The 17,284-nt window shown below is 38.5% G+C and overlaps 1 protein-coding gene across 3 annotated transcripts in view; it reads left to right on the forward strand.

Moving 5' to 3' along the window:
* Positions 1-17,284, forward strand: part of GRM1 (glutamate metabotropic receptor 1) — a 616,944-nt gene that overhangs the window by 144,170 nt on the left and 455,490 nt on the right. For all 3 annotated transcript variants that reach the window (XM_068231980.1, XM_068231982.1, XM_068231983.1), the window contains one exon: positions 4,111-4,360. In XM_068231980.1, the coding sequence (XP_068088081.1) occupies positions 4,111-4,360 (250 nt within the window). The remainder of the gene's footprint in view (positions 1-4,110; positions 4,361-17,284) is intronic.

The following is a 17,284-nucleotide window of genomic DNA, read 5'->3' on the forward strand; positions in this document are numbered from 1 at the left end:
AATCTAATTAATTTTAAAATATTCTACTAGATCAGGCTTTCTCAACCAGGTTTCCTTGAGTACTCTGCAGGGGTTCCTTGGCATTTTCCTCCATCGTGGGGGAAGTATAATAAAGCACACTATAATAGGTGGTACTGTAACAAGAAGCACTGCATTTGGGGCTTAGGAGACAGTATAATGAGTGACAGTGTAATAGGGGTAGTAAAATCAACAGCCACACATACTTTTAAAGACCATGGGCCATATGCAATTCACTTTTCACCTGAGTTTTCTCCTAGCTGATATTTTTAAACTTGTCAATAAAATGGCTTTTAAACCACTTCAGCCTACAGCTTCGAAAATCTTATGCATCCGAGCAATGTTCACCTCCCATTCATTCGCTAATAACTTTATCGCTACTTATCAAAATTAATTGATCTATATCTCTTTTTTTCCGCCACTAATTAGGCTTTCTTTAGGTAGTACATTTTGCTAAGAGCCACTTTACTGTAAATACATTTTAACAGGAAGATTAAGATAGAAATGGAAAAAAATCATTATTTCTCAGTTTTTGGCCATTATAGTTTAAAATTAATACATGCTACAGTAATTAAAACCCATGCATTTTATGTGCCCATTTGTCCCGCTTATTACACCATTTAAATTACATCCCTATCACAATTTATGGCGCCGATATTTTATTTAGAAATAAAGGTGCATTTTTTCAATTTGCGTCCATCACTATTTACAAGCTTATAATTTTAAAAAATTTAATAAGATACTCTCTTGACATGTATATTTAAAAAGTTCAGACCCTTAGGTAACTATTTATGTAGTTTTTTTTTTTTTAATTGTAATTTTTTTTATTTTTTTTTTTAATACAAAAATGTATTTGGGTAATTTTAGTTTGGGAGGTAAATAGCCAAATTTAGATGTAATGTAATGTATTTTTTTATTCAATACAGGTATGTGGGTGCAGTTTACTATTTGGCCACAAGATGGCCACATTCAAAAAATTCCTAGATGCGAACGATGTCGCATCTAGGAACTAAAAAGAAGAGAAGAAGTTTCCTGGGGGCAGAAATACCACGCTCTCTGATGAGAAAGCGTCGGTATTTCTGCCGGGGACTTAGATCGGTGAATGGGAGTTATATTCCCATTCACTGATCGGGGGGCAGCGGGAGGCAGCGGGAGCGCGCGCGGGTGCGCGCCCGATCGCGCGCACCACACGGCTGCAGCACCACTGCCTATCTGGACGGATATATGCGTCCAGATATGGCGAAGTGGTTAAGCCCCCAGAAGGTAAGAAAATGCTCAAAATAATTTTGATGGTACTTTTTCACCAACTTTTTGGTACTTTTGTAGTTAAAAAGTACTGCAAAGTTATTTAAAATCAAAGATGAAAAATTATCTCCTAGGAGAAAACTCAGGTGAAAAAGCCCTATGCCTCCTTGTAATAGAACGCGGAAAAGCCGCCGCGTGTACTGACAGCAAGGCGGCTGATTCCGCGTCCAGCGCGGCGGTTTGCACGCAGCAGCGTGCGTCTGGTGTGGCTGGGTCTGTTAGTTCACACAGATTGAGGAATACGTGCGCGCGCGCTGAGAGGCAGAACCTTTATGACAACCAAGGAGGATTTAGCTGACAAGGTTGGTCAGCTGACCTCAGAGCAAGTGACTATTGGTTGATCATTGATGGGTGGCGCCAGAGAGCGCCGCTCTATATATAGTTACTGCTGGTCAGTCTCAGGTTGTCTGCCGTTGCGAACACTTACGTGAAAGCACTCAGACCTTAGTCAGATCCTACAGTGTGTTAGAACCAGGAGGAACTGGGAATTCACACTGAGCCAGATTACTTCTGTGTATCATTGTGTTATACTTCAGACTAGTTCCAGGGTGTCGAGACCACGGACCTCACACCCAAGATTAGGGACTCTGTGTTATCATTCTGTTATACTTCAGGCTAGTTCCAGGGTGTTGAAACTACGGACCTCACACCCAAGATTAGGGACTCTGTGTTATCATTGTGTTATACTTCAGACTAGTTCCAGGGTGTTGAGACCACGGACCTCACACCCAAGATTAGGGACTCTGTATTATCTTTGTGTTATACTCCAGACTAGTTCCAGGGTGTCGAGACCACGGACCTCACACCCAATATTAGGGACTCTGTGTTATCATTCTGTTATACTTCAGACTAGTTACAGGGTGTTAAAACCACGGACCTCACACCCAAGATTAGGGACTCTGTGTTATCATTGTGTTATACTTCAGACTAGTTCCAGGGTGTTGAAACCACGGACCTCACACCCAAGATTAGGGACTCTGTATTATCTTTGTGTTATACTCCAGACTAGTTCCAGGGTGTTGAGACCACGGACCTCACACCCAAGATTAGGGACTCTGTATTATCTTTGTGTTATACTCCAGACTAGTTCCAGGGTGTCGAGACCACGGACCTCACACCCAATATTAGGGACTCTGTGTTATCATTCTGTTATACTTCAGACTAGTTACAGGGTGTTGAAACCACGGACCTCACACCCAAGATTAGGGACTCTGTGTTATCATTGTCTTATACTTCAGACTAGTTCCAGGGTGTTGAAACCACGGACCTCACACCCAAGATTAGGGACTCTGTATTATCTTTGTGTTATACTCCAGACTAGTTCCAGGGTGTTGAGACCACGGACCTCACACCCAAGACTAGGGATACTGTGTTCCATCATATTTTACTCCAGACTAGTTCCAGGGTGTTGAGACCACGGACCTCACACCCAAGACTAGGCATTGTTTTGATATCTGTTATGACCTATTGCATTTCTAACTATCCCTCTGCTTTCTGATTCGGTACCTACGCATATCTGATTATCTGTTGCCAACCCTGCCTGCCTTTGGATACCGAATCAGCCTTCTGTCTCTGTACCTTGTCTGTCCGTGTGTTGCCGACCCGGCTTGCTCGACCTTGAGAGCTATCTCTCTCCATTAGAGATAGTCTCCAGACCTGCTAGTGAAATCCACCTTTCAGGTGTCACTCACAGGTCCTTCCTACTTTCAGCCTGGGGCTCCACCTCTTTGGAGGTCTTAGGCTGTTGGAAGGTTTTTGCACTTCCCAGAGTACGGTATCGCCCATACTGCCAAAGAACACCTGCTCCTCGGGTGGTCCAACTCAAAGTCATTACTGTTGCACCAAACACTAACACTATATAGGTGTCCAGAGGTTAGTTATACTTGGATTATCGGTGATTCTGCAGATCATCAATAATTGGGTATATATCTGTATTCTTGGTGATACTGCAGATCACCAATAATCAGATTCTCTCTGTGTGCTGACACCGATCGTTACACTCCTGCAAAATAAATGCAGGGGTTCTATGAGATCAAAAAAATGTTTGCAGGGGTTCTTTGAGATCCAAAATTTTTTGCAGGGTTCCTCCAGGGTAGAGAGGTTGAGAAAGGCTGCACTCGATTATTTGTAAGCATTGCACAGCTTGTCCATTTTTTTTGTGTTATTTTGTAACATTAAATTGAAGGTGAACATATTTTTATAACACAATACATTTTCTCAATTTAGACATTTGATATGTTTATCTTTGTAATATTGTCAAATATATGGTTTAAATGATTTGAAATAATTGCATTCTGTTACGGTTCTTATACTTCACATTTTACACACCCTTTTTTGGAAACTGAGTGGTAAATTAACCTCACTGTTTACATAGGACAAATGAAAACAAATGCTGGTCCCTTTAAAATGTAGTATTTACAGTTTGCTTTTTCCTATTCTGACTTTGCCATGTTTGCTTCAAAAATGTGTTGAACATATTTCAGGCAAATGTCTACTTGTTCAGCAGATTTATGTCCTAAAAAATGGATTTTGTGCACAGAATGTCCTCATATTTTGATGCCATGCCTTGGGCAAGGATTTCCCTTCTGAAGGGTTTTAGAATCATTTTTTATCCTTGTTATGGCTAAATTTAATGCTTGGTTGAGGAGGTCATGCCAATACAACCTCCCAGCTACGAAGGCTAATGTCACATCATTACATTGTGAATACATTTGAAATTCTGTAAAACATTACAGAAATGTTACAGTGAGTGTGGTAATATTTAGATAATTATTATGTTCTGTTTAGGAAACTATGGAGAAAGTGGAATGGAAGCCTTTAAAGAGCTTGCAGCACAAGAGGGACTGTGCATCGCCCACCATGACAAAATCTACAGCAATGCTGGGGAAAAAAGTTTTGATCGACTGCTTGGAAAACTTCGGGAGAGATTACCAAAAGCAAGAGTGGTGGTTTGTTTTTGTGAGGGAATGACAGTAAGAGGGCTCCTAATGGCTATGAAGCGCAAACGTGTTATTGGTGAAATTTTACTTATTGGAAGGTAAGACTGTTTCTTTAATGCTGTAATTGTAAGGCAGCTTTTTATGTTTATTTTTTCCAAAATCGACCAACTGCTGTTCTCTGTTATTGATATTTGCTAATTAGATAATGGGATTATTGGAAACTTAGAAATATTAGCCTATAACAGCTGCTCTCAGGATGTAAGATGAAAAAGACACAAGAAGGGGAGGGGGCTTTTAAGTCATCCCTATAGTAAAAACATTGCATTTTACCATTATGAGAAAAGTGATTGGTGTTTAAGATTTTATCCAGGGCAAAATGAAAAATAATAACTATCTTCTATCATGATGATGATTATTATTATTATTATTATGTATTTAAATAGTACTGACATCTTCTACAGAGCTTCAGAGAGTTCACAGTCATGTCACTAAGGCTATGTTCACAGTCAGAGGCGTATTTAGAGGGGTGCAGGCATGGCTTGTGCCATGAGCACCACAGCACCATGGGCTCCATGTCTCCTCCTGTGCTGCGCCGCCATGCCTGTCCTCATGCCTCCCCATCACTCAGACCAGATCAATTCTGTTATCTGTGAAACATGGCTACTTAATATATGTATGTAGGGCTCACTTGGTTTTAGAAAAGAGGACAGAGAGGGAATATTCCTAAAATTCCAAAAAAGTACCGTACCTTTAGTAATTTCTTGAGACAATAAGGACACATGTACATGAGAAATTATGCTGTTTTTAGAGGGGAAGTGGGTTCTGATAGGGGGAGGGGGGGGGCACAATTTCAGTGTTTGCCATAGGCTCTATGTTACCCAGATACGCCCCTGTTCACAGTGGAACGTTATGGTGCGACCTTATGGATGCAAATATTGCAGAATGTCACACTGCAATGTTAAACCTATGTGCTGTTCACAGTGCACACCTTGCATTGAGGTGTAAAATGCTATGTTAGGTAAAGTAGAGCATGCAGTGCATTGAACCTAACTATAGCCAACATTATGATGTATGCATATGCGCTATGAAGTCAGCAGTAGGTGCAGAGTAATTACTATAATCAATGCCACCCAGTAGTGCAGTCTGCTTAAAGAGAAACCGTGACCAAGAATTGAACTTCATCCAATCAGTAGCTGATACCCCCTTTCCCATAAAAAATATTTTCCTTTTCACAAACAGTTCACCTGGGAGCTCTGTATGGCTGATATTGTGGTGAAACCCCTTCCACAGTGTGATGTTAGGACCATGTCCTGACAGTTTCCTGTCTGTGAACCTCATTGCATTGTGGGAAATAACAGCTGTTTACAGCTGGGTCCAACTGCCAAAAAAGCAAGTAGCATCTCCTTCCACTGACATCACCTACCAGCAGTAAAAAAGTCACCATGTGGTAAATGTCAGAATGCAAATAAGGGAGAGGAAAGATTTTACACTTGGAAAACACTAAATAATTTATACATAATTATTGTAAAAATGAAGCACTTTTTTATAACATTATTTTCACTGGAGTTCCTCTTTAAGTGCGCATGCGTTGCACATTTATAACATCACCCTACCTAACGCTATTGTGATCTAACACATCCAGCCGCAACCTGCACTGTGTGACCAAGCATTGCACTATAGTTGTGTTATGTGTCCATAACGTCACACCACAACGTGACATCGCACTGTGAACCTAGCCTCACTGTCCCTCAGAGAAGCATACAATTTAATCCCTCCTATAATCTCAATTAAAAAAAAAAATGGTCTGTGGTGTATGTCAGCAAATATGTGTGGATAAATATTGTTGGTTTTGGCATTTGTGAATACTGTTTTGATATATATATATATATATATATATATATATATATATATATATATATTTTTTTTTTTTTTTTTTTTTAATACTTTATATATTTATATTTTAGATATAACCATCAGTGACAGGAATATTTTACTCCTAACATTAACTTAAAATTGCTATTACATTTTTGCAATTTTAGTATAAGGCTACATTCACAGTGACATGTTGTGGTGCATTGCGTCAGAAAATATAATTGTTTAGAAAACGCAATGCAATTATATTCTAAAGTTTTGTTGACATTGGGACGTCTCAAGTAAGGTGCAGTGGAATTCCTTAGCATAATGTAGCATGATGTATGGTACTGGACAACAGTTGGAGTGAAGCATACATTTAATGACCTGTATGCATCACTGTATGCTTTGCATCACACACACAATATTTAATGTGACTTTACCCTCCCATTATGATACTGATTTTACAACACCAATGTGTGAAACTAGCCTGTTGATTATGAGCCAAGAAATGCTTGTACATTTTGGATTTCTGCAATGTCGTAGTAAGTTTTATTCTATAAAATGTTTTGTTACAATATTTACTTCAAAAGAACAGCTTTTGTAAAACTTTGGCAAGTGGCTTAACACTATTTTGTCTTAAAATTCATTTCATAGGGACTGTATAGGGTTCTCACATATTTTTTTAATGTGTTTGTTTTGTTTATTTTTTATTAAATCCAAATAAATTATTACTAGTAAGCATTTAATTTGAGCTTAAAGGGAACCAGAGATGAACGTTTCACCCAAAATAAACATATCAGTTGATAGCTTGTAAAGAATAAATGCTGTACCTGATAATTTCGCAGCTCTGTTGAGCATTGAGTGTTTTTATCCATTATTGCTCCAGGAAAAATCCAATATGGCTGCCAGCTCATATCCCTTCTGCTCCCGGGTTATGAGTTGTTCTGGATGTGCTGTCTATGCTCTAGACAAGCACATCTGTGTGCTTTCAACTGTGTGCTGTCATCTGTGTGCTTTCAACTTTATTATTCTGGTATGCTGTGTGGCTGCCTGTAGGAAGTGTCTCTCATAGGAATGAAAATGACTGCACAGTGCACACAGATCACACAGCAACCACACTTGTCTGTTGTTTCAGACTCAAAGCTTCTTTCTCAGCAGAGCAGCCCCTCCCATGTCATCAGAGCTCTGAGTATGCAAAGCAGGAAAGCTGAGCCAGGAGGGGCGGGCTTGAAAAGACTTCACAGAAGACTGACTCAGCTATAATGATTCCAGCTCAAACCTAGACTGAATGCTCAGTCGGGGATTCTTATCACAGCTGATAACAGATTGAGCAGAAAAAAATGAAACTAAAAGCAGGGTAGGTGTTTACTGTCATGTTCCCACTGATAAATGTAATAAAATACATGAGGGTGCTTCGTCTCTGGTTCTCTTTAATCTGCAAACTACCTAATAAAAGGATTTCAGTAGAGAAGTGAAAATGGTTTTGTACAGTTTTAGCTGGGATGGCTAGCTTAAAAAAGTATCACAATGCCAGCTGTTGTAGATCAGGTATCCTTAGGGTATTTATAAATCAGAAGAAAATATGAGTTTTCCATTGCAGTAAGAATTCTACAGAAGTGAAGTCTCTGGATTTGTTGACTGACAATTAGGCCCTATTGTAGTCTTTGATATACTGCAGAAAAATAACAAACCCAGCAAATAATTTTAGTCAAATCAGCAGGTGAAGCTGTGAACAAATTACACGTACTCAACTATGACATTTTCAAAACATATCTGTGAGTGACTTGGTTAGGAGTCATGTAGGGACATTTCTAAATTAAATTAACCACATTTCATCCACAATTGGGTTGATCAACATTATCCACTCATAACTACAGTGAATCTAAAAAGTGTACACACCCCTATTAAAATGTGAGGTTTTTGTGGTGTAAAACATTAGACCACAATAAATCATTTCAAAACTTTCCTACCCTTTAATGTGACCTATAACCTTAATTAATATACAAATAAAGAAATCTGTTAAGGGAAAACATAAAAAAATAAAAAAAACATACAACTGTACTGTACAAAAAGTTAAGATGTGCCATACTGATCGACTCCTACGCAATAAAACTACATGATGTAATTAAATTAAAAGGTGCTTTAACAAAGTGTTAGTTTAAGCAGGGATGGATCTAGACCAAGTTGCGTCTGGGGCAAGGTCAGGTTTTGGCACCTAAAGGTCAGGTTTTGGCGCCAAAACGGCACCTAAAGGTCAGGTTTTGGCACCTAAAGGTCAGGTTTGGCACCTAAACTGCAATTCCCCATCCAAATTCAACAAACTGCACATAGGGCAAGAGACCCGCCTGCCCCCCCCCCCCCCCCCCAGATCCGTCCCTGAGTTTAAGGATGTGCACACATATTCATCCAGCTTATGTTTTTTTTTATTTCTTCATATTATCCATATTATTCCCCTAACACATTTCATTTTTTTCAGTTGCATTGTACAGATTTTAGAGGACAGTAAGGGTTTTTAAAGTTTTGAAATGATTTGTTGTGGTCTTTTATCATCATGAATTTTAATATTTTAACTGTTTGTGTGCAGTTTTTATATCTACTGAACCTAAAAAGGAATGTAACTGAGATAACTTGTTGGAGGCGCCCAGGATATAATTGTCTTAAATCATAAGGTATAGGAGTAATTAGATCTTACCTCCATAAACGGACAAACCATATGGATAAAAGTATTACCTTTTACCCATCTGATTTGTCCATTTATGGAGCTAAGATCTAATTACTCCTATACCTTATGATTTAAGACAATAATATTCTGGGTGCCTCCAACAAGTTCTCTCAGTTGTAGTCCAACCCTTCGGGGTAGTATATGGTACACCACGTGTCCAAACACCTAAGGAGAGTGACCGACCAGTACCTGCCGAGTGGATCTGGGATACCGAATGGGAATGGTTAATTTCCCGTAGGCTCTGTCGGTGGTTGCAGGAGTGCAACCCAACCTTGTGAGTATATCTTAATATCTTACTCATACCAACTTTAACTAATGATACTGCACCATCGGGCTCCTGGTCTCTCTCATTACAGAACCTCGGCGGTTGGAATCTCAACCACCAGGAATCGTCCCATTTTTAAAAAGGAATGTGTCACATTATACTAATGAAAAAGATGGTAGAGTTTTAAGGTCCACAGTGATGAAGACACAGAATTAGCAAATATTACTGCTTTCACCATGACATGTTCTCTAACACATGTAGTATAAGTGACGGCAAAGTGTATCTATCCAACTATCTGAATAAACTGCAGCACATTGCCTGAGGCCAACAAGAATCATAACAAGTTTGCATGAAGCATGGCTACTTCAAGTTTACAGCATTTCCAGGGAAGACCTTCAGAAAATATAGTCACAGCACTGTACTGAACATCTTCACCTTGCAACTGTTTTGTTTATGCTACTACCATTATACAGTGCAAAACAATATGTTTACCAGTTCAATGAATAATTCTCTACAGCAGTGTAAATTAATATTAGTGAGTGGCAATGCATCGGTTCATCTTGCCATACTGTATTATTTGTACTTCCATGCTTAATCCTGTGTAGCTTCCTTTACATAAGAGTTTATTCTAATCTTGAAGACTCAAAACATGATGGATCATTTCATTTATATGATTTTTTTAATGACTTCTTAACTTTTAAATGATACTTATCAAGATTCTTACAGAAGACTGTTAGCTAAGCTGCATACATTTAGAAAACATTAAAGCACCAATTGGTAAAGAGATGCCTCCTCAAACTTACAGGCATTTAATATCTAGCACTTAATTTATGATTGCTACTCAAATTTTGACGACCTTTGAAGGTGCCCTTCCTATTTCTATTTGCAATTCAAATCAGCTGATCTGCCAATTTCAAATATTTGTACTCTTACATATAAAATCCTGTAAAAAAAAGAACCTTCACAAATTACTTTCATGAGCTCAATAGACCGAGCTTTTATTCAATCACTCATAGTTTTAGGAAACAATGTCCATGAATGTATATTTGATTGCATAGAGCTTAGATCAAGTGGTATCTTATCTAACTATGGTCTTACTGCTTGCACAGTTTAATACTAGATTTAAAATGAACCATATTGTGGTGCTTTATAAGAATAAATTAAAAATTAACATGATCACAATTCACTTCATATTTAATTTTAACACAGTGGTACCCTAAAACAGAAGTTTTAAACTTCGCATGACCAAGATGCATCTTTCCATAATTCATCACTTTTGGAAACTAAGTGAATGTGCAAGTCATTACTTTGTGTCCTGGGAATAGCAAGTATATGTTCAGAGCCATTGGTTTACAGCACAACAGAAGCCACCCATCTCATAACTCTGAAACTACTATGTCACCCTGTTCTTCCTTTAAACAAGTGCAGGCACCATGTTACCCCATCTCCTCCTTACATAGTGCAACCCCCTTGTCATCCTTCCTCCCATAAGAATGAAACCTCTGTCACCTTCTCTCCCCTACCATAGTTAGTGGAGTCACTACACCATGTCACTCTCTTTATGAATATGCTTACCAGCTTTGGTCAGTGAAGGTGTATATCATCTTCTCCAGCCTCAGATACAAATAATAATCCTCTTTCCTGCTGCTGTTCTCGCCCAGTTCCATCCTGCTACCATCCTTAATCTTCTTGCATGTTATGTGCATCAAATGGCATATGAGAAGATCAAGTCGAAGGTGAGTGGCAGTGAAAGGAGGAAGACGAACCAGACCCAATGCTGAAGAAGGTAATATACATTTTCGAAAGCCTACTGCATCATTACTCTGCAATGAGAATGGGAGAAGGAACAATTTTTAGCTAGTGGGTATACTGGGAAAGTGCAGATGGAAGGCCCTGTATTCAAAGGAAGCAAGTGAGCCCCTCTTAGCCCACGCTCCCCCTCCCCAACTTAACTGTGGGTACTGCATCCCAGGTAGCTGCATCAATGCCTACACCTATTAATTTTAAAAAAGCCATATAATTAAACTTGTAGACAGATGTTTCAAACTAATGACCTTCATCACTGCCTGGCATGGATTGATATGGCTGCATGGGTAAAGTTATATTATAAAGAACCAGATACACTAGGATTTTTGTAGAGGGTCCAAAGTATCCCAGAAGCCTCCTACTGAAAATATGCAGAATACAATTATGCCCTCCTAAAATAGAATGATTTGCAAATATTCAATTTCTCATGAGCGGAGAGCAACCCCCATCATACATAATTAAAAACAGTATATGTAAATAATTCCTTTATATCCCTGAAAATCCATGCTTACATCCATAACTGGTGGGTTTTACCAGTATCTTTACCTGTAGCCTGTTCATTTTACAGATTCATTAACTTAGCTTGTACACAGCTGTTTCTGGCTTATTAGGTTTTCATCCAAGCATGGTATAACATTTTTTTCCTATTCTGTTTACTGTAAATGTGTAAGTGTAAGTTTTCTTTTGTTTGCTACATTCATCATGTTCTAGTTTGTACTCACATGTTTTCTATTCTTTGCGTTATATGTGCCTTCTTGTCCCTGTACCAGTGATTTCATCAAGCTCGACACCGGGGCATGCAGCGTTTTGGGCAGCACAGAGTTCCAGTGAGAGAGTTGCCACGCCTTTACTAATGCTACCAGCCAAACTGACCTTCACCATTGGGAGAATGTCCTACAAACACTTGTGCCCAATGTCAATGGGTAGCAGAATATCTGAGCAACCCACTTGCCTGATGGGAATACGTAGTAATATTGATTTTGTTTGGTATTTTTTCTTAACCAGCTGTACACATAAGTAAGGAGTGTGAACAAGCACCTTTCATGTAAGTGTTTATGTGGCTTTTTTTCTGTGTCTTTTTTTCTTTTTTTGCATTTGGGGGGTGGGTGTAGGTGGGGGGGGGGGGTAGTTAGATACTTGGCCTAATGATCATCAGTCTACATGCCTTAGTGCTGCTAGGCTGGAATGTGGCATGATTGGGTACTAAAAGAGGGGTGAAGAGCCTCATTTTCATTAGCACGTATTAACTATGGCAGATGGCAATTCTTTGACTTAGGGCTCATTCACACTAGTTAGTGAGTTAAAATGCATGCATAAAAACGAATGAATTGGTTTTCTAAGTTGTTATCCATATCCATGAATTTCCATGCTTTTCCATGCATTTCTATGAGTTAATCACTCCCGACGAGCTACAGTTACAGTTACAGTGTCATTTTTTAAAAAGTCCCATATGAAACTTGCTTTGGTCTTTTTTGGCTCTGTCTTTCAACTTAGATGCAGTGACACCCCGACTTCAAAGTGGTGAAGTCTTTTGAAGTCATTGGAATGCGTACATGAACAAGGGTACGGGGGAAATTTGGGCACAGGGGGAAGCCGCAAGAAGACTATTAGGAGCTTGATAATTACTATAACAGAATATTGGTACTTTTACCAATATTCTGTTATCGCTTCACCTAAGCTTCCCCTCACACTAACTCTCTATCTATTCCTAACAGTAAACTACTGCTATCTAACCCTAAGACTAACCCTCATTACCTACTCCCAATGTACCCCTACCTCTATCTAAGCCTAAATACACTAACCTACCACTATCTAAGCCTAACACTAACCTACCCCTACCTACTCCTAACACTAATCTTCTACAAACTAACATCCCATAACTTACCCTGTTGCCCCTATCTCCTCTGCCTCCTGCATTTTTGCTATGTATTGTCCACCACGTCCGGCAACCACATTTTCCACTGAGCAATGCTATAACCACAATCACTATTGTGGTCTATGCAGTGCCCAAGTTTCCAAGTGGCTGGGGGCACCCACACTTCCTGCACCAATGGGAATTGCAGAGGAGCTTGCTCAGAGGCAAATGTAAGCCCATCCTACTCAAGCAGCTGTATTTTGGTCAACCAAGGACCCCAGCTTATACCCTTTGCTTAAAATGAGCAGACAGGATGGTCAACCTTTCTATTGACAGGCCAGGTCATATGAATGATATTTACAAGCATTAGGCAACAGGATCCAGTCAGCAGAAGGCTAAAGTTACTTTAAATGTGCAGAACAAATATTGCTGGATATTGCAGCAACATTGTATATGCAAACATAGGTCTTTTGTAAATAAGCAGAAGTTTCTTTTTTTTAGTACTGTAATATCTCGTGAAGAGGACAGATTGGCTTCTGTGTGTGTGGTCTATATTCATCCTGTGCACTTCTGTGTACATTCAATCTCTAACTGCAATTCATTTAACCTACAGTAGCTGGGATCAATTAAAGACTTCCTATATTTAGTTACAAAGCATAGACTACTGAGGCAAAGTCTAGTCTGGACTTCTCTCAGCAGTGGAGTCATTGTCCAATTCTCTGCCTTCTTAAGACTTGGATGATCTATGCCCCTTGGGTAAACTAGTAAGACAAATAATAACTGCAGTGATCAAAAATACATACACAATATGTCAAGGTAAAATAAAGTAACCATGCCTGATGCACTTAATACAAACTAGAACTGTTTAAAATAATAAATATGGCAAAGCCTGTATTACATGACCTTCTCAGATTAGTGAAGAAGACTGCAATGTTAATCATATTTCCAGAGTCTGAAGCCAGTACAACACATGTTTAGCTTACAGTTATTTGAGAGTCGCCCAAGCATGTAACTCGCACAGATCCAATTAGTCGAAACCTTCTGCTACAATAACTTAATTTTTGCAATATTTTTTTGCCTTCTGTAATGTCTTGTCTTTTGTGATATTATGACTTAACTTGTTAAATTATTTCATTGCTCTATGTATTTTAGTTGTAGTACAATAACAGTTATACAAATTGTTTAAAAAGGGTATTATGTGTAAACACATTCAGATCATAGTTTCGATAAAGCAATAGATTTTTCTTCGGGTCAGAGCAGATCATATGTGCATCAACTTGTAGACAACAGTTGAAATATCTGAATAAAGCTATTTGAGATTATAATAGGCAAGTGAATTTTTGTCTGGCCAGTGGCCACAATGAAAGCAGTTCCACTTCTTTGGCTATTTATGTCCATTACTTTTTAGGCAATTCAATCTGTTCTTTGGGGTAACTATGGGAGAGAGTGGGAGGTAAGTGGTACATTTTTTATAGTATGTGTAGGTCTTTTTATAAAAAAAAAAAAATGTATGTAAGTGTAATTTTACTATTTGGCCACAAGATGTCCTAACGCATTATCTTCCTGAGTGTACTGTTAGTACCCTAACAGGCAGTATTGCATAGCTGTGTTACTTACATTATTACAATGACCGCAGGCATCTCATTGCTACCAGAACTTTGATCAATGAATGGGATCTGAGTTCCCATTCACTGATTGGTGTACTAGTAGGATGGGGGGAGGGGGGAGGGATTAGCGGTGTGCCCCCCATAGAGGACAGAAGATGAATATCTACCCCCCTAGAGCAGTAAGAGACCAACCTCGGGGCGTAGATATAGTGGTTAAGGCAGAACATTTTGAATCAGAGTCATAATATTTATTGGCTAACTTTAAAGTGGTCTGAAACTCTGACATGACATTCAATAAAAATGTGTTTTCCTACTTTTTATTACTCATACAGTTATCATATTTGCTTTTGTGCACAAGTAATATTGTCTGTTTACAAATTACACGTTTCCAAAGTGTAGTTTATCTTGCTATTGCATTTTATTCTTTTTCTATTATAACTATTTTTTTTTACTATATATGAAAATCTTCTAATGAGCTATTCTGAACTCTGTGTGTGCCTGAAGCAGAGATAGCTTTTCAGAGAGTGTTTGTTTACATTCCAGCGTTGATACATTTGTGTTTAACAAGTAAAGAAGATACTGTTATCTCCAGTTTGGATGCAGATTTGAAGCTGAATAGCAGGGCAAAATGCTTTGTTTAACCATTTCAGCGATGTTCTGACAGAATTTTTTTTCTGGGATAGTAGCTTTAAAGCTGTAAGGAATCCTTTAGAGCTAAGTGGAAATGCTGACTTTCAGACCACTTTAAGTTTTAAAAAAAGCCTTTACCTAGGATGAGGGACTGAAGAAGATATTACTATAAACTGAAAGATTACTCTCTGAATCTTATTATTGAAAGTTATTCAATAAATAGTAACAACTTTATTCAAGACATTCTGTACTTCACAGCTCAGTAAGACTAACCACTAAGTACGCATTGTGGTTAGACAAATTACATTGTACTTCAACCGATTAATAGTGGTTCTTGCTTAACAGCAGGGCTGAAAACAGTTACCTTACCTTCATGTGTTTATGTATCCTTTTTTATTTCGTTAATTCAGTTTACTACTGTTTTATAATTTTCTTTCTCAATGATAATCTATAGCAAATCTATTGTATATTCTATAGCAAAACAGGAAAAAATAGCAAAAACTGAGTTAGAGGATCTGAATAAAAAATCTAATTAGTGGAGGGGATCCACTAATGTCTAATAATGTGGTTTTATTATTCTATGAGCAGAATTATGCAATATTATATTGGAAAACGTGTTCAAGCCAACACAGCTTTATTGGCAAATGAAGCAAAAGAGACAGGGAAGCCTGAGGTAGGAGTTTTATATTGACTACTAGGTGAAGCATATGTTAAGCAGAAGTATAGGATTTTTTTCACATTTTTGTTAATATCTTTCAAAACATAATTTCCAGGCTGGAGAGCTGCTAACTGATGTCTACATGTGGATGCTGGCTGACAACATGTAGAATGCTGGCTGACAACATATGTAACGTTAAAGAACCATTGTGACAAAAAACTGTAAAGTTTAACATACAAACCAACACATACATTTAAGATGCATATTTGCCCCAGAGTGAAATACACTTCAATTGACTTTTTTTCCTATGAGATTCTCATTTACAGTAGGTATTTTTTCTTAATCTGTCAGCCATGAACAGGTTTTCTCCCATTGGTTTCTAAGCACATAAGCTGGCTCAGACCAGTAATTGGTTGAATGGTAAATTGCGATACAGAGAAAAAATTCTACAAGTTCACAAATGCCAGGATGAACAGGTTGGAGACAGGCCTGTAGATGCTCATTGCGTCTGGATCCAAGTCTGGATTTATGGAAAGTTTTTTAGAAGGGGCTTGAAGATACCTTCTTTTAGAGAGGTAGGAAACCTCTCTGCTTACAATGAACAGTTGTCTATTTTGTGAAATGCTGATCCAAACTGGTCAGAGCATTTTAGCATGGGTTTAGTTGGTCCAGGGTCCAGGTCACAGGTTTTCTGGCGGAGGTGACAAGGAATGTTTGAGATCTTATGAGGGATTCTCAAGGTTTCCTTTATTCTAGTCAAGAGTGCTCCCTGGCAAAGGCTTGCCAGCTGGACTGTGTATTGCAGCAGAGGCTTCTGGCAGTTGGGCTGCACCCTTGCCCTTTAGGGAGTCCCTTGAAAGAATACAAGAAACCTTCAGCATCCTCTATAAGGAGGTATACTATTACAAAACCTTTTTCCCAGGATAACCATTAGTAGAATATCAGTAAAATACTGCTATTCTATTATTGGGCCGTGGTTAACATGATAGTAGAATATCAGCAATTTTTAATAGTATTCTACTATCGCTAAACCTTACCCTGTTCTCACTTGACCCCTCCCTGTATTCATACCTAACCCTAACTGACCCTCCCCTCCCCCACTGCAATATCACACAAATTTTATACATACAGACAAAGTTGTCTCCATGTACCTAATATACTGTAGTGTTTTTGTTATTACATATTTTTGTAGTTACATGTTATAGTATTGTATAGTCTTTTGTAAGTAGTTTAAACAAATTAAAAGCCCATTGACAACAACCAAAAAATAAGTCTGTGCTAAATATCCAAATCCAGAATTGTCCGAACGTAAACCATTTCTCCACATTTGACTATGTATAACACAGATCTCAACTTACAAGCAAATTCAACTTACAAACAGCCTCCTGGAAAGTGAACCTGTTTGTAAGTAGGGGACTTCCTGTATTGCCCTTATTCATGAACAACTGGTAAAATTGACATGCACACACAGCACACAACAGTTTCACCAGCATGTACACAAGCAATGTAATGGACATCCCACTAATAGTACAACTCACAGTATGCACATAACGCATTCATTGCTAAAGTAATGTGCATTGCTCAAATTGACATGTGTGCAGGTCACTTTTACCAGCAGTGCTTTA

Source organism: Hyperolius riggenbachi, chromosome 4 (assembly GCF_040937935.1).
Source record: "Hyperolius riggenbachi isolate aHypRig1 chromosome 4, aHypRig1.pri, whole genome shotgun sequence".
NCBI classification, from domain to species: Eukaryota; Metazoa; Chordata; class Amphibia; order Anura; family Hyperoliidae; genus Hyperolius; species Hyperolius riggenbachi.